This window comes from Budorcas taxicolor, chromosome 4 (assembly GCF_023091745.1).
Source record: "Budorcas taxicolor isolate Tak-1 chromosome 4, Takin1.1, whole genome shotgun sequence".
Classification (NCBI taxonomy): Eukaryota; Metazoa; Chordata; class Mammalia; order Artiodactyla; family Bovidae; genus Budorcas; species Budorcas taxicolor.
Window position 1 is genome coordinate 52,036,152 of NC_068913.1, and position 23,021 is coordinate 52,059,172.

At 38.8% G+C, this 23,021-nt stretch overlaps 1 gene segment (V, D, J or C); it reads right to left on the minus strand.

Annotated features, from left to right (window-relative positions):
* Positions 1-522: 522 nt before the first annotated feature.
* Positions 523-22,261, minus strand: LOC128046956 (T cell receptor gamma constant 2-like). The segment is given in 8 exon segments: positions 523-665; positions 3,073-3,120; positions 4,881-4,925; positions 5,210-5,299; positions 9,023-9,352; positions 15,280-15,339; positions 21,767-22,060; positions 22,222-22,261. Coding segments are annotated over 8 exon segments (1,050 nt in total).
* Positions 22,262-23,021: the final 760 nt, after the last annotated feature.

Genomic DNA, 23,021 nt, shown 5'->3' on the forward strand with positions numbered 1-23,021 from the left:
ACCTTTATTTGGCTCCTCTTGGAACGGCTCCACCGGTTGTCTTGGAGCCGGTGTCTTGGAGAAAGCACCATAACTACCACCATGTCAGTGAAAGATCTAGAAACGTGGTGTTGACCACTATTAAAATCAGCACTGAATTTGGTAGCTTGATTGTCATGCTGTTTCTCACCTTGGTTAGATTCCATGAAATTAAAGTACACAGACAGAAGGGGGCTTGTGATTCTTTCGTATTTATTGTGCATGTTATGAAAATCTAAGTACAGAATTCAAGCAGCAAAGCTGACTTCTCCAGGGTGTGTGACAGGGAGGGTCAGGGTTGTGGTCTGGGTGGAGGTGCTGAGGGAGGAGACAGGGAGCTGCCCACAGTGTGTGCTCAGGAGTTGAAAGGACTTGGGGGTGGGACAATTATGACATCAGAGATAAATACACATCTGAACTGAGATAACCCAAACCAAAAGGCAAGCAGAGAATTTCTGGGACTGTAGATGGCGAAGGAAAGTTGACCTCTCGGTAGCAACCCCGTCATGAGATCTTCCCGTCACAGCAGGCGCCGGTTCTCCTAAACACACAGGCAATGATGACAACAAAGTAGCCTGTGCTCCGGAGGAGGAGTAAGAGGTAGGTGTAATAGGCAGAGGTGGTCGTGAGCTGCAGCTGCAGGGCACCTAGGAGAAGTCATTCTGGTTAGTGTCAAGGGTCCTTTTGAGAGGAGAGGACATATTCACAGAAGTGGTCACAATGATTTTAATGCTGGTGATCTGCAAAGAAGTGGCACCCCTGTACCACCAAACCCAAAGAAAATGGATGTGACTACCGTGAGCACCACCATCTCCAGAGCAACTCAGCATCTAGCTGACAATTCAAGTCGATCAACAACCTCAACTAAATTCAACAGAACCTTCCAAAATATTAAAAAGCAAGGTTGTGTTTTGAAAGAATAAGTACAAATGGGAAAAATATTTGTCATAAATAGCATTTTGCATTTTTTGCCCCATCACATGTCTGAGTAATAATAGCAGGGGATGTTTGTTAACCCCTAACCACATGTCAAACACTTATTCTGAGAGTTTTGCATGCAAAATTCTAACCTTATTTAAGTTTTCAAATAACCTATGAGATTATCACTTTCAACCCCCTTTTACCAGTAAACTGAGGACAGAGAAATAATTTGCTTGGTGTCACACATTTAGAAAGCACCAGAAATCACATTTCAGTCCCAGCAACCCGAGTCTGAAGAAGGTGTCCTTAGCTGCTCTGGAGTCCTGCATTTCCATGTGCAGTAAATACCCCAGACATCAAAGTTAAGCATAAACAGCAAGCTGAATTGCTGATGTGGAAGCATCTGAGCCATTACATGTTGTGCACCAAAGAGATTCCTATGAAGGGGGTCAACCAGGGAAATCTGGTTGTGACCCAGTGAGGTGGGTGGAAGATTTTAGTAAAGAGAACTTTGTACAAAATGGAAGAGAGTGGTTAGTCCAAAATCCCCGAAACCTTAGGAGCTCATGCCTCAGTCACCTGTCTTTCTTAGATATCTAACCTCGTGCCCTTGATGTTATAGGATAATTGCACTTACTCTCCTTCGAAGTTTTGCAAGAAATATATGATGTCAAGAAGCAATTAACAATGATACTGGGCCTGACTTGCTACTCAGTGGACTACAAGTCTGAGTTTCTTCCTGTATAAGTTCCCCTTCTCTATGCTTTACCTTCATGGAGTCAGAACTCGAGAATCACTAGTATGTGGTGTGGAAAGGATCTCAGGAGGGGACAGACGTGCTCATAACTCATGGCCCTGAGTCAGGTCAGATGTTAACTGAGTTCCAGGCCCCCTGACACTGGGAACGGAGGAGGGATCAGCAGCACCATTGCCAGTGCTTCTAAATTCACTGAGAACCTTCATGCAGGGCGAAGGGGCCCCAACTGGTACTGATCCTGTGCCAGCTAAATGGATACCCTATGGGAGACATTCCACATAGGTGACCTTGCTACTGCTAAGTCGCTTCAGTCATGTCCGACTCTGTGAGACCCCATAGACGGCAGTCCACTAGGCTCCGCCATCCCCGGGATTCTCCAGGCAAGAACACTGGAGTGGATTGCCATTTCCTTCTCCAATGCATGAAAGTGAAAAGTGAAAGTGAAGTCACTGAGTTGTGTCCAACTCTCAGCGACCCCATGGACTGCAGCCTACCAGGCTCCTCCGTCCATGGGATTTTCCAGGCAAGAGTACTGGAGTGGGGTGTCACCTTATCTCTGTAATAACTGAGTTGGATGCAATTGTTCCCTATTGGCAGAAGAGGGCACTATTGCCCAGAAATAGAAGTCATGTACCCACGTTGGTGCAACTAATAATAAAAGAACTGGCGTTAAAGTCCTGTCTGTGATAGTCGGAAATTCACGCACTTATACCCTGCGCATGGGTCCACCCTGTCTCAGGGCCTTGGTTTTAGGATTCTTGCTCTATATCTTAGAGATGGAATAGAGAACTGAGTGAATGTCTGAACCATAGATTCAGATGGCCTTTGTTGAATCCTCATATCTAGCTGTGTAGCTTGATATAAGGGATTTAAGTAATTTTGGCTCAGGGCCCTCACTGAAAAAGTATGGGAAAATGTTGCACCACCTCACAGGAGTGTTATGATGAATAAACAAAATATGCACATAAGATACAGCACACCACCTTATGTACATCCAGCTCTCAGCAAGTGTCAGTTCACGTATTAGTTATCAGCAAGGGCTAAAACTTAAAAAAAATCTAGAAGCAACTTGATATCAAGTTTCTCCAATTATTACAAACAAAATTTACACAACTGGGTGAAGCCCACTGTGGAAATAATTTAGAGCCTATCAGTGCATCCTCTCATTTAGAGTCATCTTACACCAAAACCAGCATTTAATGAGTTAAGATGACTCTTCAGGAATGATAGATTTACTTAAAATATGCAGTCTATTCTGCAATATCCAGACATTTTGTTTTTTTCTACCTTAAATCAAGGAAGTTCAAAAGTTAAGTTTCTCCAGAGGGAAATAAGTGCTGTAACATGACACAAAGGTAAACAAAGACAAAACTTACTGTTTTCACCTTCCAGACGTGCCTTTGTAGAATTAGTATCACCAGTGACTTCTAGAAGAAAGGAGAGCAGGTATTAATCAACTGTCTTGTCAATCATTTATATATATTATTAGACAGTGGCACATATGTGACTAACTCTGTGTGTGTTAATATGCATGTATATATAATAGAAGATCTGCTAACACAGATACTCTGTGTTAATACTCTGATTAAATGTATGAACACCACAGTTTCAGGAATAATTCACTTTTTCTTAATATTAGCCAAGGAAGTTCAAGAGATAGTTGATCAGGTAAAAATTCATGCTTTCTAAAATATATATATTATACATATTATTTATATATAAGTATACAATAACTTTTCTACTATGCTTGATAAAGGCTTGATAATGAACGTCCAGAAAAAGAAAAGAAGAGATGGAGAAATTGGAAAAAGTAAACTAAATGAAGTGGGAGCACTGATATGAAATAGAAGAAGTAAAACAAACTAGATAAAAGTAAAAGATCCTCATATAGTCCTGCTGTTTTTAAACACGGTTGCTTATTAGAAACATATCTGGAGCCCTGGCGAAAAATAAGCAATACCTGGGCATTTGTATTTTTCAAAAAATTCCAAGTTAATTCTAATACACATCTGGATTTTAAAAAGTGTTTACAGGTTTTTCTATGAAATGGTAGTTTTGGTGATATAGAATTCTATTATTTTTCTGTTGACCAGTCATGATACAACGGTATTAAGTGAGTGATAGTTAGTGTTAGTCACTCAGTCGTGTCTGACTCTTTGTGACCCCATGGACTATATAGCCTGCCAGGTTCCTCCTTCCATAGGATTTCCAGGCAAGAACACTGGAGTGGGTTGCCATTTCATAGCCACAATAGTGAAAGATGCGTATCAGTTTTCACAATCAATAGCCAAACAAAAACTAAAAGATAATTACAATTGCAAACCATAATGGGAACATGATTAACCTAACAATATAAAACAATTACATACAGTCTCGGGGGTCAAGCGGAGTGACATGGTAAATGGGAGTGCATACATGCATATGTTTCATATGCCCAGCCAATCTGAATTATGACGTTTTGATTTCATTTGTTTGACTTAGTTTGAATAAGATGCTAGATTTCTAATTTAAAAAAATAGATATGCAACAAGAAACAAATGTTTACTATTTAGCACAAGGAACTATAGCCACTATCTTGTAATAACCTATAACAGAAAATAATTTCAAAAGTAATATGTGTGTATAAGTGATTGACAAAAAAATTCTACTTTTAGAAATTTGGTAATGTTTATCTTTTTGTCAGTTCTTCTAAATGACCTATGGATATCTAATAACAACATATGAGATACAAAATGTTACATATATTTGTATAGGATATAAGATTAATATAAATGAATATAAATAGGCATCTACTATATTTAAATTATTAATGACATCATTCAAGATACTCTCATTTTTATTTTTTCTGTGCTTGATAAAATATTCTCAGAGAAATGTTAATATGTTTCATTATGAGCATATGTTTTTTTCTTTTCCCTTATATTTCTTCTGATTTTTGCTTTAGGTATCTTTGTTTCTTTGTTGTTAGGTGTCTAACAGTTTATGATGTCTATTTTCTTTGTGAATTGCACCTTTTTTTGGTATCATTTTTTTTGAATTGTACTTGTTGTTTAAATTGCATCATTCAAAATATTCATCTTTGTTACATTTAAACATACATAAATAACATTTTTAGAAAGGTAATTGATCAGGAGGGGAAAAAGTGCTATAGGATGTCTTAAAGGCAAACATAAGCAAAACTTACCACTTTCGTCTTTCAGACAAGCTTTTTTAGAACCAATACCTGTAACTTCTAAAAGCAAAGGAAGCAAGTATTAATCAGTTGTCCACACCCATTATTTTACAGTGCGTGCATATGTATGTATAATCTGGTGTCTGTCTATATATACATACATATATGTATGTAGTCTATTGACAGGTGACAATAGAGATGATCAGTATAACTACGATGAGCCCCACATTTCAGATAATTGGTCTTTTCCACTTTAAAACAGAGAAGTTCAAAAGATAAATAGATCAGGAAGAAAGAAAGACGAAAGCATGACATAAAGACAAATCTGTACAAAAACTTACTGCTTTCATCAGTCAAATAATCATTTGGAGGCTCAGTAGTTGGAGGCTCAGTAGTTGGAGGCTCAGTAGTAGTGACAGCTGAGGTGACAACTACGAGAAATGAGAAAAAGTATTAATGAATTATCTGTGCCCATTATTTGATACTGTGAGTATGTTTCAGCAGTAAAGAATCCACCTGCCATGCAGGAGTCACAGGAGACAGAGGTTTGGTGCCTGGCTGGGGAAGATCCCCTGGAGGAGGGCACAGCAACCCACTCTGATAGTCTTGCCTGGAGAATCCCATGGACAGGGAAACCTGGTGAGCTACAGTCCATGGGGTTGCAAAGATTTGGACACGACTGAAGCAACTTCGCACACATGCACATATGTTTATACATGTGTGTATATTGTAATATATATGTGTGTGTAATATATGTGTGTATATATATACACATATAAAACCTGCTGACAGAGAGACAGTAATTAAAAACATGAGCCCTACAATTACAAAAATAGTTGGTCTGATTCTATGTAATCCATAGTTTTAATTCATATATGATTTTCTACACGTGAAAATGTTGAAGTTCATGAGGGTTACATTTTACTTTTTACCGTAACTGGAGGCTAATACCCGAGGGCATCTTATCTTCCTTCTGTATTCATAGCTCCTAGCACTGTGTCTGCTGCAAAGTAGGTGTTTGAGAAATACCTGTTGCAAAGACAAATCATCAGAACAAGTGGCTACTCTGCATGGTCAGCACCCACTGCCGAGATGAAGAGTTGCCACCAGTCTTATTCATCCAATCCAAGAGTGCACCAAGGGAATCCCACGGTTGAAAGAGTCTGGCTCAGGCAAACTTCCTGTCTAAGCAAAGGAAAGCAGCCACACCTTTCCAAATCAAGCACATCCCCTGATTTTCTGCATTTGCGGTGTTTGTGGGCATAGTGAAAACGGTATCAATTAGGCTAATAGCCAGAGAGTGACTATAGCTTGCTTAAGTACTTCACATGTATTATCTTCTTTCATCCCCCAGTGACACTGAGTGGGGTGTATTTTGGAGGATTCCATGTTACAAAGAGGAAATAAGGATCAGACGGAAAGCGACTGGCAGAGAGTTGTACCAGTGGTACCAGTGATGGCAGAGCCAGCATTGAGAGGATCATCATGGGAGATTAAATGAGACAGGGCCTGTGGAAAGTAGTTTGTAAAATAAGCCCCAGAAATAAAGAGAAATTAACCTATAAACAATATAATTCCACTACTGTAGACACTAAAAGCATCTTCTTTTCCAGATATCTTCATTATTCTTATCAATGACTTTTCTTTTTTTTATTATAAGAGCTCAACATTTCAGTGCAATTCCAGATATAGAAAGATCCAGATATAGAAAAACAGGCCAAACCACATTTGTAGTTCTTTGACTCGATAGAAACTGAGATAAATAATGTAAAAAAAAAAAAAAAAAGACAGTCATACAAGTAGAAAATTTTTTTAAAAAGATAATGGACTATTGGATGGAAGAAAACAATGGTTGTTGTATTTATCCTTTTTCTCCTGGATGTGTTCTTGTTCATACAGATTTGGTTCTGATATGCCATTTTATGCCCTCAATGAGGTCTTTGTTCAGTAAGCTCTGAAAAATTGATTTGAGGTTTAAAGACTTTAGAGTAAATCCCAAGAGTGAAATATTAGTAGTCATGTTTAGATGTTAGTGTTAGTCACTCAGTCATGCCTGACTATTCACAACCCCATGGACTACAGCCCACCAGGTTCCTCTGTCCATGGGATTTTCCAGGTAAGGACACTGGAGTAGGTAGCCATTTCCTTCTCCAGGGGATCTTCCCAACCCAGGAATTGAACCCGGGTCTCCTACACTGTAGGCAGATTCTTTACCAACTGAGCTACCAGGGAGCCCATGTTAAAATATCCTCAGAAACTGACTTTCATGTGCTTGAAAGCCTCCTTCTTTCCCTTACAATGACTTTATTCACTGAAAGAGAAACAAACCTCTTATTAACATGCATTGGTTGAGGCAGAAACAATCAAGTAACAAAGTTTCATAATAAACTCTATGTGTTTATTATAAGTTCTCTTTCTCAGTGAAGGTTGGTTGAAAACTAGGACCAGATTAGATTTATTTCTCTGTAAAGTCATTTCATTGATATGTACTTCATGTTATATTCTTAGCTTTTATCAAAAACAAAACAATTTTAAGAAATAGCAATGGAAATTTGCTATAGAATAACATTAACCGAAATGCCATCATTAGCTTTACAGCCATTAGAAACGCTTGGAATGCATTTGTTTCAGAATTGTGTTCAGGTAAAACACATTATGAACTGGAATGTCTCTCTCATATGGTAACCGGCACAATGAAACTTATATACTTATTTTTTTCTCATCACAAGAAAAACTAAAACCTAGTACTTTCAGTGTCCTCAAGTAGGACACTTAAAACCATGATTATATTAAACTGCAAATTTGCCTCTTTTCTATTAGAATAAAAATTAAAAATTAGAGCTATTTTTGTAATTTTATTTTTAATTAGTTTTAGGAGAGGATATAAATGGATATGATGAATATATAAATAAGTACAGCCATGTCATATTTTGGAAAGCAAGTGTTTTCTCCGATGTTATTTCATTTGTTCTTCATTGCAGCCCCAGGACAAAACCAAGACAAGTATTCAAACCTGATTTGATCACTGGATAGACTCAGAATCAGAGAAGATAAAGACTTACTTCAGAAATTCGGACTGGTGCACAGCAAACATCTATGCACATCTTATGTGCTTGGTTCCCACTGCTTTAAAAAGGTTTCCTAACCACAGGGAAAAGCACAGAAGGATTCCTTCTGAGGGGCACTTTGGGGCCTTTGGTCTGTTAGGTGAACATGCAGGACATTCAATCGTGAGTCCAGTTAGTCACAGGACCACTGCCAGGGCCAAGGCACCTCCCAGCTCTCTGTCCACACTGCATGGACATGCCCAGCATCTGCTCACAGGGGCGGCTTTGAGACGTCATGCCTGGATCACAAGTGACCCTAAGTCATCAAGGAAAGTGTATGTTCTCTTGACTGTAATGCATCCTCCGTGGACAGTAATTCACCCCAGAGTGTCCATCCGTACATCCCTCCAGACCTGGCATGTGCTAGGGCTGCAATAAAAATATCTTGAAAGACCTTTTCTAATAGCAAGAAATGCATTCATTATGTAGAATGGGAGTAAGTTTGTACACTTTAGCATCACCCAATCTTTGATTACAAATTTTATCTTATAGTGGTATGTAAAATATAAATTTCAAAAACCTAAGACCTTAAAAAACCACAGTGGTCAAATTATTCTCTTTGCTGAGCTGCAATTTGGCTCCCTTACACAAACACCATTTTGTCATGTAATAACTCATTGCTTTGGAATTGTAAAGGAGAACTGAATTGAGAATGACTTTGCCTGCTGAAGGACATTCCTGAAAGATGTATAAATGTTGTTATTTCCTGACCAACCAAGATCACCAGCAGTGAAGACCTGTTGTGTGCGAAGTTGCTCGATGCTTTCACATACGTTGTTTCACTGAATCCATACAACACCTCTAACACTAAACTTCATATGATCTTAATATTTTGGAAGATGAAACTGAGGGTGAGAGAAGTAACATTTTTTCTTTTCTATGTTTCCAAGCCTATCCTAGTTTAATCTTATGGGGAGATAGCTACCATTAAATGAAACATCATTTTATCAAGACATATGTTTTTTCATTAACACTTAACGGAAAGGTGGGTAATGCCTTTGAAAAACAGTATTTTGGGAGGTTATATTTACATTTATATTCACTTACCTTCTTTTATTGAAGGAAAAATAATCTCTTGATCAATTCCTCCTATATTTTTCTGGTGTTTGACAACACACACATGTTGTTTATCCATAGAGTTTTCGGTCACGGTCAGCCAGCTGAGCTTCATGTATGTGTCCTTGGTCTTCATGGTGTTTCCCTGCTGGGATGGCAGAGCTCTTTTGTCATTTTTTGCTCTCCAAGAGACGGTAATAACATCAGGGAAAAATTTCTCCAGGAGACAAAGATATGTTCCAGCATTATCATGGTTGATTTCGGCAATTGAAGGAAGAAAAACAGTGGGCTTGGGGGAAGTGTCTGCAGCAAGGTTTCTCTCTGTAGGGGAATATGGAATAGTAATTAAAAAGAATGGTTAAAGAAACACCCACATGTTGTGGCTTGGAAAAACCTAGTGAGTAGTGAAAAAACAAAAGGCTACTGCTCACTATGGCCTTTCATCCGCAGTACGTGGTTAGGTGCTTAGTACTGTTTTATTTTTAATGGCAAGAGAAGTTCAAGACTTCATGGAACTTGCCCAAAGTCACCGCTGTTAAGCAGCAGAGCTGGATTATAACTTGACCTTCCGTTTTTCTCCATATACAGAGATGGGGTGCATCTTGCGTGCATGCCAAGTCGCTTCAGTCGTGTCCGACTCTTTGTGACCTAATGACTATAGCCTGCCAGTCTCCTCTGTCCATGGGATTATGACTTTTCAATATCCCATATAAATACCCTACATCAAGACTTCCAGAATTCATGAGCATGTTTATTGATTGAATCCATGCTTCCTACAGTGGAAATGTGGAGTCCCAATCGCTGGACTGCCAGGGAAGTCCCCAATTAATCTTTTTAAAAATCTCTTATGTTCTATAATACTGGAGCCTGTTTTGAAGTGGAGGGGTGGGTGGTGGGAACAGGGCTGGTGGGGCAATTGGGTAACTGACGGTTTCTGTATTGGTGAAAATCCTTGCTAGCTTCGAAACTACTTCCCTTTCCTGTCCTGTGCTTTGCAGTTTACGCTCTCTTGTCCAAATAACACGTTCTCAGATTCTGCAACTCTGTGGGATCTCACTCTTCATTTAGCTGGTTCTGGAATGAACCATAAAAATAAATACCCAGAGAAAATTTATTGGTTTTACAAAACAATTTAGTTACTTTTGAGAATGGGAATCAACACCCACGTGTACTTGACATGTGTACTATGAAGTTGAACTTTGAGCTCCAGATGTGGATCCCACGCCCAATTCTGAAGTGATGAAATTCTCTTTGCTTCTAATTTTATATGACCTCTCAATTTTATACCTGAACCACTCCAGATTTTGGAGTAGAGCAGCATGTTATTTATAGTGCCTTGATTGTATAACAGTATTTCCAAAACTTCTATTGAAAATGTATTATTAATCCCAAACTCCTAATTTGGGATTAGCAGATACACACTACTGTATATAAAATAGATAAACAATAAGAACCTACTATGTAGAACAGAGAAGTATATTAAATATCTTTTAATAACCTTTAATGAAAAGGAATCTGAAAAATAATACACACACACACACAAAAACTGAATCACTTTGCTGTACACCTGAAAATAACCTAACATTGTGAACTAAGTACACTTTCATGTAAAAAAATGTATTTTCAGAAAGGCTCTTATACTAAACTTATCAAGTAATCTACTTAGAATTTTTCCAAATTCAGAAAATGTTCCCCAAAAGCACATTTTATTTTGGAATTTCATCTGCAGTTTTAGCTTGAGGAATAATACACACTATTCTGGCTCTCGGTGTTTTCCCTATAATTTGAATTTGCCCCCTAAGGCTGCTGAACTGCTTTACTGCCACTATTTTCTTTTTTTTCACCAGCTGCATAAAGCATATATCCTGACAAGGGATCAAACCTGTGCACCTGCATTGGAAGGTGGAGTCTTAACCGCTGGACCACTGGGAAAGTCCTTCACAGGGTAATCTCTTAAGAGGGAGAAATTGGACTTCTCATCCGAGAAGAAAAGAAAATTCTTGGAAACTTCTGCCTGTGCAGCAAAGTTCCTGGTTTTTCTTCTAAATCAGTAAGCAGACAGGGTTGATTTTTTCACTCATGTTGTAAATACCATTGGGTTGTAATGTGCTAGTTTAATTTTATACATCTTGGTTTTAGTACAAGTAGTATTGTACACATTATAAAAGCAAGACACTGTGTATTTCTGCAACCATATACTTTGTTGATAGTGATTTAGGTCTTCCCTTTTTTTTCCCCTCTCATTTTTCTTTTGTAAACTAAATAATTGAAGCTCTTTCGTACTTAAATAAGAATTTTTAATTCATGAGATTTCTATCTGTATTTAATTGACTTCACTTCTTGATCATTTTCTTTATAAATTAAAGCTTTTTTCTGATAAGTATGAGCATGAAGCCCAAATTCCTGGTTATATATTTTACAGCCAATAAATGTTGTTGTTAGAAATGATATCAGTTAAATTAAATGATTAAGATTTAAAGCACATAGAACAACAGGACATATTAAAAAAAACCATATTTTAATCTCCTTGTTTCTTGCCATGTAAACCAAAGTCTGCTAAAGAGAGACAGATAGCTTCCAATTCAATTTTATGTGTGTGAGGGAACCATAAGATAACTTTCCATTTGTTAATTGTACAGCTGCATCCTCTGAAGAATTTCAATTCATCAATAGTTTGGCCACCAACACTCTCCCTCTTGGATGCAATTTTCTCTTTACATTTGAATAGAGTAAACACCTATCCAACACGTATGATGTGTTAGCCAACAAAACATACAGTGCTCAGTCGTGTCCAGCTCTTTGCAACCCCATGGACTGTAGCCTGCCTGGCTCCTCTGTGCACGGGCTTATCCAGACAGGAATACTGATGCATTAGACAATGTGCTAGATACTTCCTCACACTGTCTCATTTAATTCTCGTGCAACCCCTGCTGGATAATACTGTTATGCTATTTTACAGATTAGGAGACTGAGTCCAGAGAAGAACTTCTGTGTTCACATGCGTAGTTAGTGGCGGATCGGAGTTCTCGGTCAGCCTGACTCCAAAGCCCACTTTCTTTGGAAATACCCCTTCAGCATCAGGAAGGGAGACATGTTAACTCATAAAACTTGCCTGTAATGACAAACTTCAACCCTGGGCCAAATACTTTCATGATGATTATGTACATTATACATGAGCCCTTTCTAGAAGTCCACACAGACACGAAGCCAAATTCTTTTCTAATATTTGTGCAGTGTTGTCTATGCTCTCCTTTACTATGTGAATTTGTTGTAAAATCTCTCCTAAATCTCTACATCTAGTTCCCATCCACATTCCCATTTTTGGTAAATAGCATTCCTATTTAATTGTTTCTTACCTTCTCTCTAGTACCATGAAAAAAGTTATATTCTTCTGATACCTACCTGTGACAATGAGTTTTGCTCCAACATTGAAGTTTTTTATGTAATTATTCCACAGTGATTCAAGTCATATCAAAAACTTTAGGCTAATTAGCTTCTCTGATTTCTTCAAATTCTAGTAGAATAATGATGACTTCGAATTCAAGACACTAGGCTTCTGGTCCTGGTTCAAGTTGCTCCTAACAAGGTCTGTGGTTGAGCAAATCAAATAAACTAACACCTTGAAAGTTAAAGTTAGTTGCAAGTTAAGTCGCTCAGTCGTGTCTGACTCTTTGTGATCCCGTGGACTGTAGCCCACCAGGCTCCTCCATCCATGGGATTCTCCAGGCAAGAATACGGGAGTGGGCTGCCATTGCCTTGGGTACCTTATTTATTTGAAAATGACGGTGCTACTGTTAAGTCAAGCAAACATCCTTATTAGTGTTTTGGTGGGTCAAAATGAAACAAGATCTGAAAAGTTATTTGAATAAAAGTTATATAGAGGTAAGAGACTGTAAATATTACTATATGATCATTGATATTATGATTAGTATTTTTATTTGTGATAATTGTGTGGTCCAACATGACATTTTAATATCATGGGAGCAAATCTTGCCTATCTGATGGGAATTGAGGATCTGGGGTTTACAAGTAGATCCATAGCAACTGATGACTTGTTTGCATTCCTCTGTGTTGTGATAGGTCTGGGATTCTCCAAGCCTGTATCACAGCCTTTCACACACCCAGTTAATAGGCAGTTATTTGTTCTGTTGTACTTGCTGCATTTCCAGGGTGAACAAAATCAAAGGGAACATTGGCTAAAGCCTAATGTATGCAGCCAGTATATGGAACTTCACTTCTGCTGTCCACAACAAATGGCTTTTTCCCCAACAACAGCACAATCTCTGGGTATCTCAAGATTTTACCAGAAATTTCAGCTTCAAAAAATCTATCCAGTTCATGCCCAAAGTTCAGCTTGCAGCTCCAGGTATGGGCCTTATGACAAATGACCACAAATATGGCGGGATGCCTGGTATTCAAATTCTCCTTTGTTAAGTTGGATCACTTCATTGCCTGCCTCATCTTATCAGCTGAGGGTCACCATTCATGAATGACATTACATTTTGGTGTCCATTGCATTGATGCATTGGGAGTATAAACATATTTGTTTGAAGACCATTTCTTCCATTTTATAAACTGGATATTGAAGGCCATGTCCCCTTTTTACTTCATTTTCCTACTAAAGACTTCCACATTGAAGTTCTTTTTTCTAATTTTGTGGTGGGAAAACATATTTGCAACTTTGGTGTGCTTCTTTTAGCCGGTTAATATAGGGTATCTATTCCACTACATTTTTTTTTCTTGCTTTCTTATTTCTTGTTTTTAATTCACTTCTTTTGGATTGAGATATAACCGACACATATTCTGAATGTTTAATAAATGCAGATTCATGTGACTTACATGATCTTTGTGAGGGAAAGAGACGTCATTTCAGTGCTATGATTGAAAGCAAGAGCATTGTTTTCACATGTGAGTAGCAATACAAAGTATGAGCTATTACTAATAGTTAGTTACAGAATCCAGGTCAGGCTACAGAAGGGTACATATTCAGGATGTAAAGACATGACTTAATGTTTCAAATATCACGTAATGATCCAGTCCTCTAAGTTTGACAAGTCTCTACTGGATCCCAAACTTTGTCACAGTGCTAGTCATGTGACTTTAGGCAAGTAACTAAACTTCTCTAAGCCTCAGTTTCTTTATCTCTAAAATGGGAATGAAGGGATTACTGGTGAGGAAAGTATAAGACATTGAAACTACGTATCATGGTGTCTATCCTTCAGTAAATATTAACTAATATTAAAATTCTCTTTAATGGCATGGTTTGAGGCCATTTCATCAAAATCTTCCATCAAACAAAAGATATGTTTTTTATAAGCAATAACTACTACACCAAGCTCAACAATCCAAGATGCCCTCCTTCTGCAGCCATGAACCGTAGAAGACAGGTCTCAATTAAGCCAGAATCTAGAATGCCTTTTCACTAGAACAGAAGCTGCTTGGCATTGAGCCTGGCTCTGTGTCTTGTTCACCCGTCGTCTGTCTGCAGCTCCCAGCACAGAAACGGTCCTCAATAAATATTTGCTGAGAGAATGAAAGAGCAAAGGAGAAAGCCCAGCCACGAAGACACTTCCGTGAACTTTGGAGCTGAAATGGCTCATTGAGCTCACAAACTGGTCCATGTCCAGACAATTTCACAAGAAATGAGATAGTTTAAGTTTCAAATAATCTCAGCCTCCTTCTAAGAAGCTAGAGTAATAAGAAGTGAGGTTTATCAATCTTGTGTAATCATTTACGGTAAGAATTTTCTTCCACTGCTCTCAGGGATGAGACGAAAATCAGTAATACTGGCTTTGCGGGAGATTCAGGAGCACAGTATTTTATCTCAAAATATAGAGAAGAGATAGTAAGAAAAGTGTTTCTCACTGAATAGACTGCCTACAAGAAAAGGAATGTGAACTAATAACTCATACCAATGTGATGATATAATATGCAATTTATGTTAGAATATAGAAAGATAAACGAAGCAATAAGACAGACATGGTCTTCAGAATACTTCACTATCGAGCCTGAGTCTATTTTGTGTGTGTTTTCTAGAACCCAAATTTCAACTGCTTACAAGCAGGGACAAGAATAAACCATTTACAAGGTGATTTAGTTTCCATATACAGTGACCAATAGCTGTAAAACTACAGTTTAGATGCTGAGACCAAGAACATGGCAGCCAGATCAGGGAGATCCCAAGTTGTTTCTACAAAGCATCTATCAGTATTTTATGACTACAGTAAGAACAGAAAAACGATACTTACCGGGAGGAGTTACTATGATGTTAGCTCCTTCTCCAAATATCTTCTTCCAGCCCGAGCTGTGACAATGATAAATGCTCCTACAATACTCCAGCCTTTTCCTACCTTTATAAAGTGACTAGAAGTCAAAAAACTTCATACTGGCAGTTTGATCTGAGTTCTTTTGGAAGTCCTTGGATATAGGTTTCACAGCATCCAATGTTTTATAAGTCTTCCTCAGATTTGTTATTATTCAGTCACTTGGATGTGTCTGACTCCTTTGCAACCCCTTGGACTGTAGCCCGCCATGGGATTTCCCAGGGAAGAATACTGGAGTGGGTTGCCATTTCCTTCTCCAGGGAATCTTCCTGACTCAGGGATCCACTGGGGAAGCCACTTTCCTCAGATAAATGGACCCAAATGTCTGCTTTCCAAGGAGTAGTAATCACTGAAAATGTTGATGAAAGATGAAAAATATAAAAACAGGAAAGAAGACATCACTGACACCAAGTGGTTAACCACCTGGTTTTCTAAATTTCTAGGAATGGTATGCAAAGAATCAAGACTTTTTTTTTAATTTTCAGGTGTTCAGTTCTGTTGAAACTGCTCAGAGTTTGCATCAGTTGAAAGGCAATTCTCTTTTCACAAACACCAGGGCTGTTTAGTGATTTGGGAATGTATTGCTAAAAGGAGGAAAACCTTCAGTAACTGAAAATGCAAATACCCCATCAGCCATCACACATGTACTTGAGAAATGTGAACAAAGCTCTCCATTCATTGGGCAGCACAATTCTTTACCAAGGGAAAGGGAAATGAGAAAATCAGTGCTATGATGACTTATTTAATATTATTTTTCCTAGGATAAAGGAAGAAATTTGCAGAATTCTCTCTCCATTGAAATAATACTGTCTTTAAGCTAAAACTTGAAACAATATCCATTTCTCTGATAGTCAAAAGAAGTCTCTTCGAGGATATTCTGTAATTTCAAGCCACTCATCTTGGGGCAGGGGGAAAGAAATTGCCGGGAGCAGCTGAGTACTCCTCTGAGCACGGATGAGCTGTCCATCTGCCAGGACCAGACAGGACAGCCTCTTATTGTCTCCATGTCTACTCCAGAGGCACTTGTTCATGGTCTAAGCCCCGTGAGCAATCAGTTCCTCTGCCCCAAGGATGAAAGTAAAAGGGTCATGTTGGGCAACTGTCCATTCACAGGAGCTCAGCTCACAGTCCCAACACAATGGGAGGGGATGAGAGATTCAGATGCCAATTATATTTAGATAGATTTTTTTTTTTTAATTGAGAGTTCATGGGAATTTCCTGGTAGTACAGTGGTTAGGACTCTGCACTTTTACTGCTTTCCTTGGGCTCAATGTCTGGTTGGGGAAATAAGACCTCATGATCCACAGAATGTCCACCAAAAAAATTGAGAATTCTAAGTTGTTAGTACTTGGGGCTGTCGTGTACCCTTTGCATCTATTGTCGTCATGAATGATGTCCCCTCAGCTCCTTTCTGAAAACTTGTCCTGTGATTTTCCTTATTCCAAGACCATGAGCAGAATTCTTGGGAGCTTTAGGAATTGCTTGTTTTTCAAAAGGCATGAAAGATTTAAGCAATAAAATGCAAAAGCATAACTAAAGAGTTATATAATTAATGCTTTATTAAGTATAAGAACAGTAAGAAGAAAGAGTAAAAGGTTTTACTAAAGGGCATAAAATTAAACCTGCATAAATGGAGAGACATATCATATTCATGAAGGAAAAGCTCAGTGTCATAAACATGCAAACTCTTCTTAAAATCATGTGTATAAATAGACTAATTCCAATGAGACTTAAGGTAACATTTTATTTTTTTGTTCCCTGTTGTAAAGATTGGGCTGAGGTGGTAATATTCATTTTAAATTGATATAAAAATTAAATATGAAATAATTTAAAAATTTTTATTAAAATAATGATTTTAAATAACTAATTTGGCATAGCAGCTCTTAACCCTTATTGCAAAGTTACTGACATAACACAATAATGGAGTAAGAATACTGAGACAGGAATAAAATGCAAATCCTCCAAGCATATGTTAATATAAAAATATAATTAAGGCATTTTTAATTATGGGGAAATTATAGATTATCTTAAAATTAGTTAGGAACTATTAATTATCTGTTGGAAGAAAAAATAACTCTATCAAATAGCATAAAAGTTAGGTTTGTATTAAAAGGCATCTAAAAGTGTGAGTTATAAAGAACAATGAATGAAGGTCACTCAGTCGGGTCCGACTCTTGCGACCCCATGGACTGTAGCACACGAGGTTCCTCCGTCCATAGTATTCTCCAGGCAAGAATACTGGAGTGGGTTGCCATTTCCTTCTCCAGGGGATCTTCCCAACCTAGGAAGCAAACCCGAGTCTCCTGCATTGCAGGCAGGTTCTTTACCGACTGAGCTATGAGCAGGGGACTAACTGAGTCCTGCAGCAGAAAATCTTGGAATGCGAAGTGGACAGGAGACACCTTTACTTAATGTTTAATTTTTAAGAAGGAGAAATTTGGAGAATGTTTTCTCTTTATTTTTAATTGAAGTGTAGTTGATTTACAATTTGTGCCAATCTCTGCTGTATAGCAAAGTGACTTGGTTTTACACATATGTATGTTCTTTTTTTCAACATTGTTTTCCATTATGATTCACCCCAGGATATTAGATGTAGTTCCTTGTGCAATACAGTAGGATCTTGTGGTTTATCCATTCTGAATGTAATAGTTTACACCTGCCAACTCCAGATTCCTAGTCCATCCCTCTTCTCCTCTTCCTCCCTGTTGGCAACCACAGGTCTGATCTCTTTGAGTCTGTTTCTGTTTCACAGATAGATTTATTTGTGTCATATTTTAGATTCCACATATAAGTAATATCATATGGTATTTGTCTTTCTTTTTCTGACTTACTTCACTGAATATGATAATCTCTAGTTGTATCCATGTGGCTGCAAACAGCAGTGTTTTGTTCTCTTTATGGCTGAGTAGTATTCCATTGTAGACACGTACCACATCTTCCCTATCCACTCATCCATCAGTGGATATTCAGGCTGTCCCCATGTTCTGGTTGTTGTGAACAGTGCTTCTGTGAACTGAGGGGTGCATGTACCTATTCAAATGACTGTTTTGTCCTGGCATATGCCCTGGAGCGGGGTTGCTAGGTCATAGGTAATTCTATTTTTAATTTTCTGAGAGACCTCCATGTTGTTTTCCATAGTGATTGTACTAATTTACATTCCCACTGACAGTGTATTAAGATTCCCTTTTCTTCACACCCTTTCCAGCCTTTGTTATTTGTAGACATTTTAATGATAGCCATTCTGGCTGGTATGAAGTTGCACCTTGTGGTAGATCTGATTTGCATTTCTCTAATAATTAGTGATGTTGGGCATCTTTTCATGTGCCTACTGGCCATCTGTATGTCTTCTTTGGGGAAATGACTATTATGGTGTTCAGCTCACTTTGCCTCTGGGTTGTTTGTTTTTTGTTTTTGTTGTATGATCTGTTCACATATTTTGGAAATTAAGCCCTTGTTGGTTACATCATTTATAAATAGTTTCTCCAATTCTATTGGTTGTCTTTTTTTCTGGTGTTTTTTTTTGATGTGAAAAAGCTTATAAGTTTGACTAGGTCCCATTTGTTTATTTTTGTTTTTATTTCTATTGCCTTCGGAGCTTGACCTAAGAATATACTGGTATGAGTTGTGTCAGAGAATGTTTTGCCTGTGCTTTCTTCTAGGAAAGTTATGGTCATGTTTTATGTTTAAATCTTTAAGCCATTATGAGTTTATTTTTGTGTATGGTGTGAGAGTGTGTTCTAACTTCATTGATTTATGAGCATCTGTCCAGCTTTCCCAGCACCACTTGCTGAAGAGACTTTTTTCCCCCTGTTTTTATATTCTTGCTGGAGAATTTGTACTTTTTACAACATTTCTAGGAATGTATCCATTTCTTCTAGGCAGTCTATTTTCTTGCCATGTATTGAGTAATTATTTGTAGAAATGAGTTATTGCCGTTTGCATTTTGGTTGTATCAGCTGTTAACTTCTGCTAATTTCATGTCTAATTTTGTATCTTTGAGTTCTCGCTCTCTCTTTTTTTTCCTGATGAGTTTGCTAAAGGTTCACCATTTGTTTGTCTTTTCAAATAACCAGCTCTTGCTGTGTTTATATTTTCTATGATGTTTTTAGTCTCTATTTTACTTTGCTCTGATTTTTATTCTCCGTCATTTACCTTTGGTTTCATTTGTTCTTTTTCCTAGTTCTTTTAGGTGTAAGATTAGGCTGTTTGTTTGAGGTTTTTCTTGTCTCTTGAGGTGGGCTTGTATCACTATAAACTTCTCTCTTAGAACATTTTTGCTGTATACCACAGATTTTTTTTATGGTGTTTTCTCATTTTCATTGTCTTCAAGTATTTTTTATTTCCTCTGATTTCTTCAATCACACCTGGGTTGTGTATGGCATACTTCTTATCCTACATGTATTTTTGTTTCTTGAACATACACAGTGTCTCTACTTCTAGCTGTGTCCTTAGAGAAACTGACCTGTATAAACAGAGACAGAGAATGGAAACTGAGGGAGAGATCATAAGGGTTCTGTGAGTACATGGAAAAGTAGTTATCACACAGTGCCAAGAAAAACTGTGATATAATAATGCATTAGTCAGTAATTGGGGGAGAAATTGGATCTCCACATTAAGATTGCTACCTTACACCCATACACAAAAATTCAAACTAAAGTGGATCAAGGTATCAAATGCGCAGAACAGTCTTAACACCATTGGAAAAGTATAAATGAAAATATATTTATGCTTCAGGCTTTCCCAAAGCTGCAAACGGTTACAGTATGTGGTTGCTGGTACAGCAGAGCAAGCTAAAGGCAGTGCATTTACTATCCAGTTCCTTGCTGTCTGCAGTCACTGAACTAAGCAGGATCTGAAGCTTTGACTTGCGGTGTGAGGCTGTGTTTTGTTTTGTTTTGATTTGATTGCGATATTCTGATGGAGAAATGTGATGACCTGGCGAGCAGCAGCACCCAGGACGCAACCAGACAGATGGGGCCCGGGGTTGGGGAGAAGACCACGAACGCTCTGCTAGTAGGCACTCCTGCGCTAGTGCAGCAAGGCCTGCAAATCAGTTTGAAGAAGAGTCAGTAGGAGCCTATCAAAAAATGCACATTTCAGCCTTCATTCCATGATTCTGATTCACTGTGTTGAGTGACACCCAGAACATGCACTTTTATTCCAATTCAGGTTCTTCTGATGCAGGTGTTACATGGACCACATTTGAGAAACACTGTTCTAGAAGCTCAGATACTGGTACAGATTTGGAGGTACCAATACATAGAGACCATATACACGTGAGCTGACGTTTCTGTATTTCAATATTAATTTTGCTTCCTTAAACCTAGCCCAATAAGGCAGCCACAATCCTTGGCTATATGACTTTTCAATTGAAATATATACCATTCATAGATTGTTCAACTAAAGTGTTCTTTAATTTTAATTATTGAGAAAATTATGATCTGATAAGTCTCATTCTACTTTGGCACTTGGCCTTGTTAATGATAGGGAGTGGGGGTAGAAAGAAGCTTTGGCTTTACTTGTTTAAGACAGTTCTGGCTGTGGACTGAACTTCAACAGAGGGTATAAGTAGAATACAACAACGGGGCTTCTCTCGTAGCTCAGTCGGTAAAGAATCTACCTGCAATAATGCAGGAGACCTGGGTTCAATTCCTGGGTCTGGAAGATCCCCTGGAGAAGGAAATGGCAACCCACTCCAATATTCTTGCTTGGAGAATTCTTGCCGTGGACAGAGGAACCTAGCAAGCTACAGTCCGAGCAGTCCCAAGAGTTGGACACGACTTAGCCACTAAACCACCAACCACCACCATGTAAACAATCACTTTCCCTACACTTTCACTAGGTCAGCCATGCCCTCGTTGATTATGTAAGAGAAATATCTGTTTTTCCAAAAGATAAATTGGATACCAGCTTGAGGTTCAAGAAGTCCAAGTTTTCATTCCATCATTTCTCATTCTTCATGCTCCTGGATAATAAAGATGCTCTATTCCCAGCCATTTTCTCTGGATAATCATCAGGTGAATGGTTCAGTATTATCTAGCCTTTCCATTTTCCTCTCCCAAATATCTCCCCTCACAGATAATCCTAGGTTCTCTGTCTGTCTTAAAGAGAAAATTATATGAGTCTACCAGCTTCTGGGAGAGCTGAGAATATGCTGCCTGCCAGACTGCTTGCCTACAGACTGGAGATGGAGGCCTGTTTTTAGGAAAAACTATGACTATTGTGGGGAGGTAGAAGGTTGCCATAGAATTTAAAGTTTGATTCATGGGCATTGAGTTCAGGGTTTTTCTTTGTTTAGAGTAAAAAGAAATTGGGCGGCGGGGAGTGAAGCAGCTGCTGATATCAGGGCTGTGATTTTCAGCCACAAGCAAAATTTCCAGTGCAGTGTACAGGAAGTCTGAACCAACGTGTTTATCCCAAATAGCACAGTAGTATATGCCGGAATCACTTGCTTGCAGATTTACGATTGCAAATGTATAGCTCCTCCCTGTGTCCTTATAGACATGGTATTTTGTTCCACTGATTCCTGATTCAAACACAGGCTTTGAGTTATAGCTGTCGTAGTATAAAAGGCGTCGGGGGGCCATCCCCTCTTCATGTTTGTACAAGTGGATATAGGTGGCCCTTCGTGTAAGATCACAAGGGAACGAAGCAGTCTCCCCAGTCTTTCTAGTGATTAACATCAAGTTGGAAGATACCTGCATGACTGCAATGGAAAAAGCAGCAAAAAATAATGAGGAAGAGGAAGCACTAATTTCTTAGTCTGACCCTCTTCCCCACAGTCCCCCCACCCCCCCCCGCTCCCTTCCCTCCCCACATTGCCACAACATACAGAAAAATTCCAGGAGCATCCAGGCAAAAACTTACTGGGAGCCAAGACAACCAGAAGCAGTGCTGGGGCCCGCATCCTGCCCCAGCAGTCAGCTAGACTGGATTCTGAGCAGATGTGACAGGCAGAGAAGTCAGGGAGGATCTCTCTTAAAGACCACCAGGCTGATTCCAGAGGGGGTGGGTGCTGGGGGAGGCCTGGGGAGGAGCCCCGCCTCTCTGCACCAACCCTTTCTTGAGGGCGCCCCTGTGGCAGGCTGGGAGCTGCCATCTCCCCCACAGGAGAGGAGGGGCCTGAGCACTGAGAATTCAGAACTGCAAGCAGATGGATCAAATGCGAACTGAGGGGCGGAGAGCCATGGGCCAAGCTTGCCTGTTGCCTATGGAGTGAGCAGTCCTGAGCGGGGCCAAGTTCCCTGCAGTTCAGCATGTCAGTGTTTATGCTGCTGCCACGGTCTTGTCCGGTGACATCTTTATATTCCTTCCCTGAACTACCTTTCCTTTTACCCCTGTAAGCAAACTCGGAGGCAACAGCCAGAGAACCCAATAAGAACTGAACCTGCTTTATTATAAGAAAGTAGGATTGATTATGTCGGTCTACATTTGACGGTCCTTAAAACTAAATGGATGTGTGTCCGTGTGTGTGCATGTGTTATAAATCAGTTGGAGAGAGGATTCATGTTCATCCTCAAGTAAAAGGCTGCCTCATACAGAATGTCCAGATTTCATGAAAAAAGAAGGAGCTTCTCAATAGTTGGAACAGACGAACTAAAAACGTAGATTTTTCCTGAAATTCAGGGACATGCAAATCAAAACTACAATGAGATATCACCTCACCC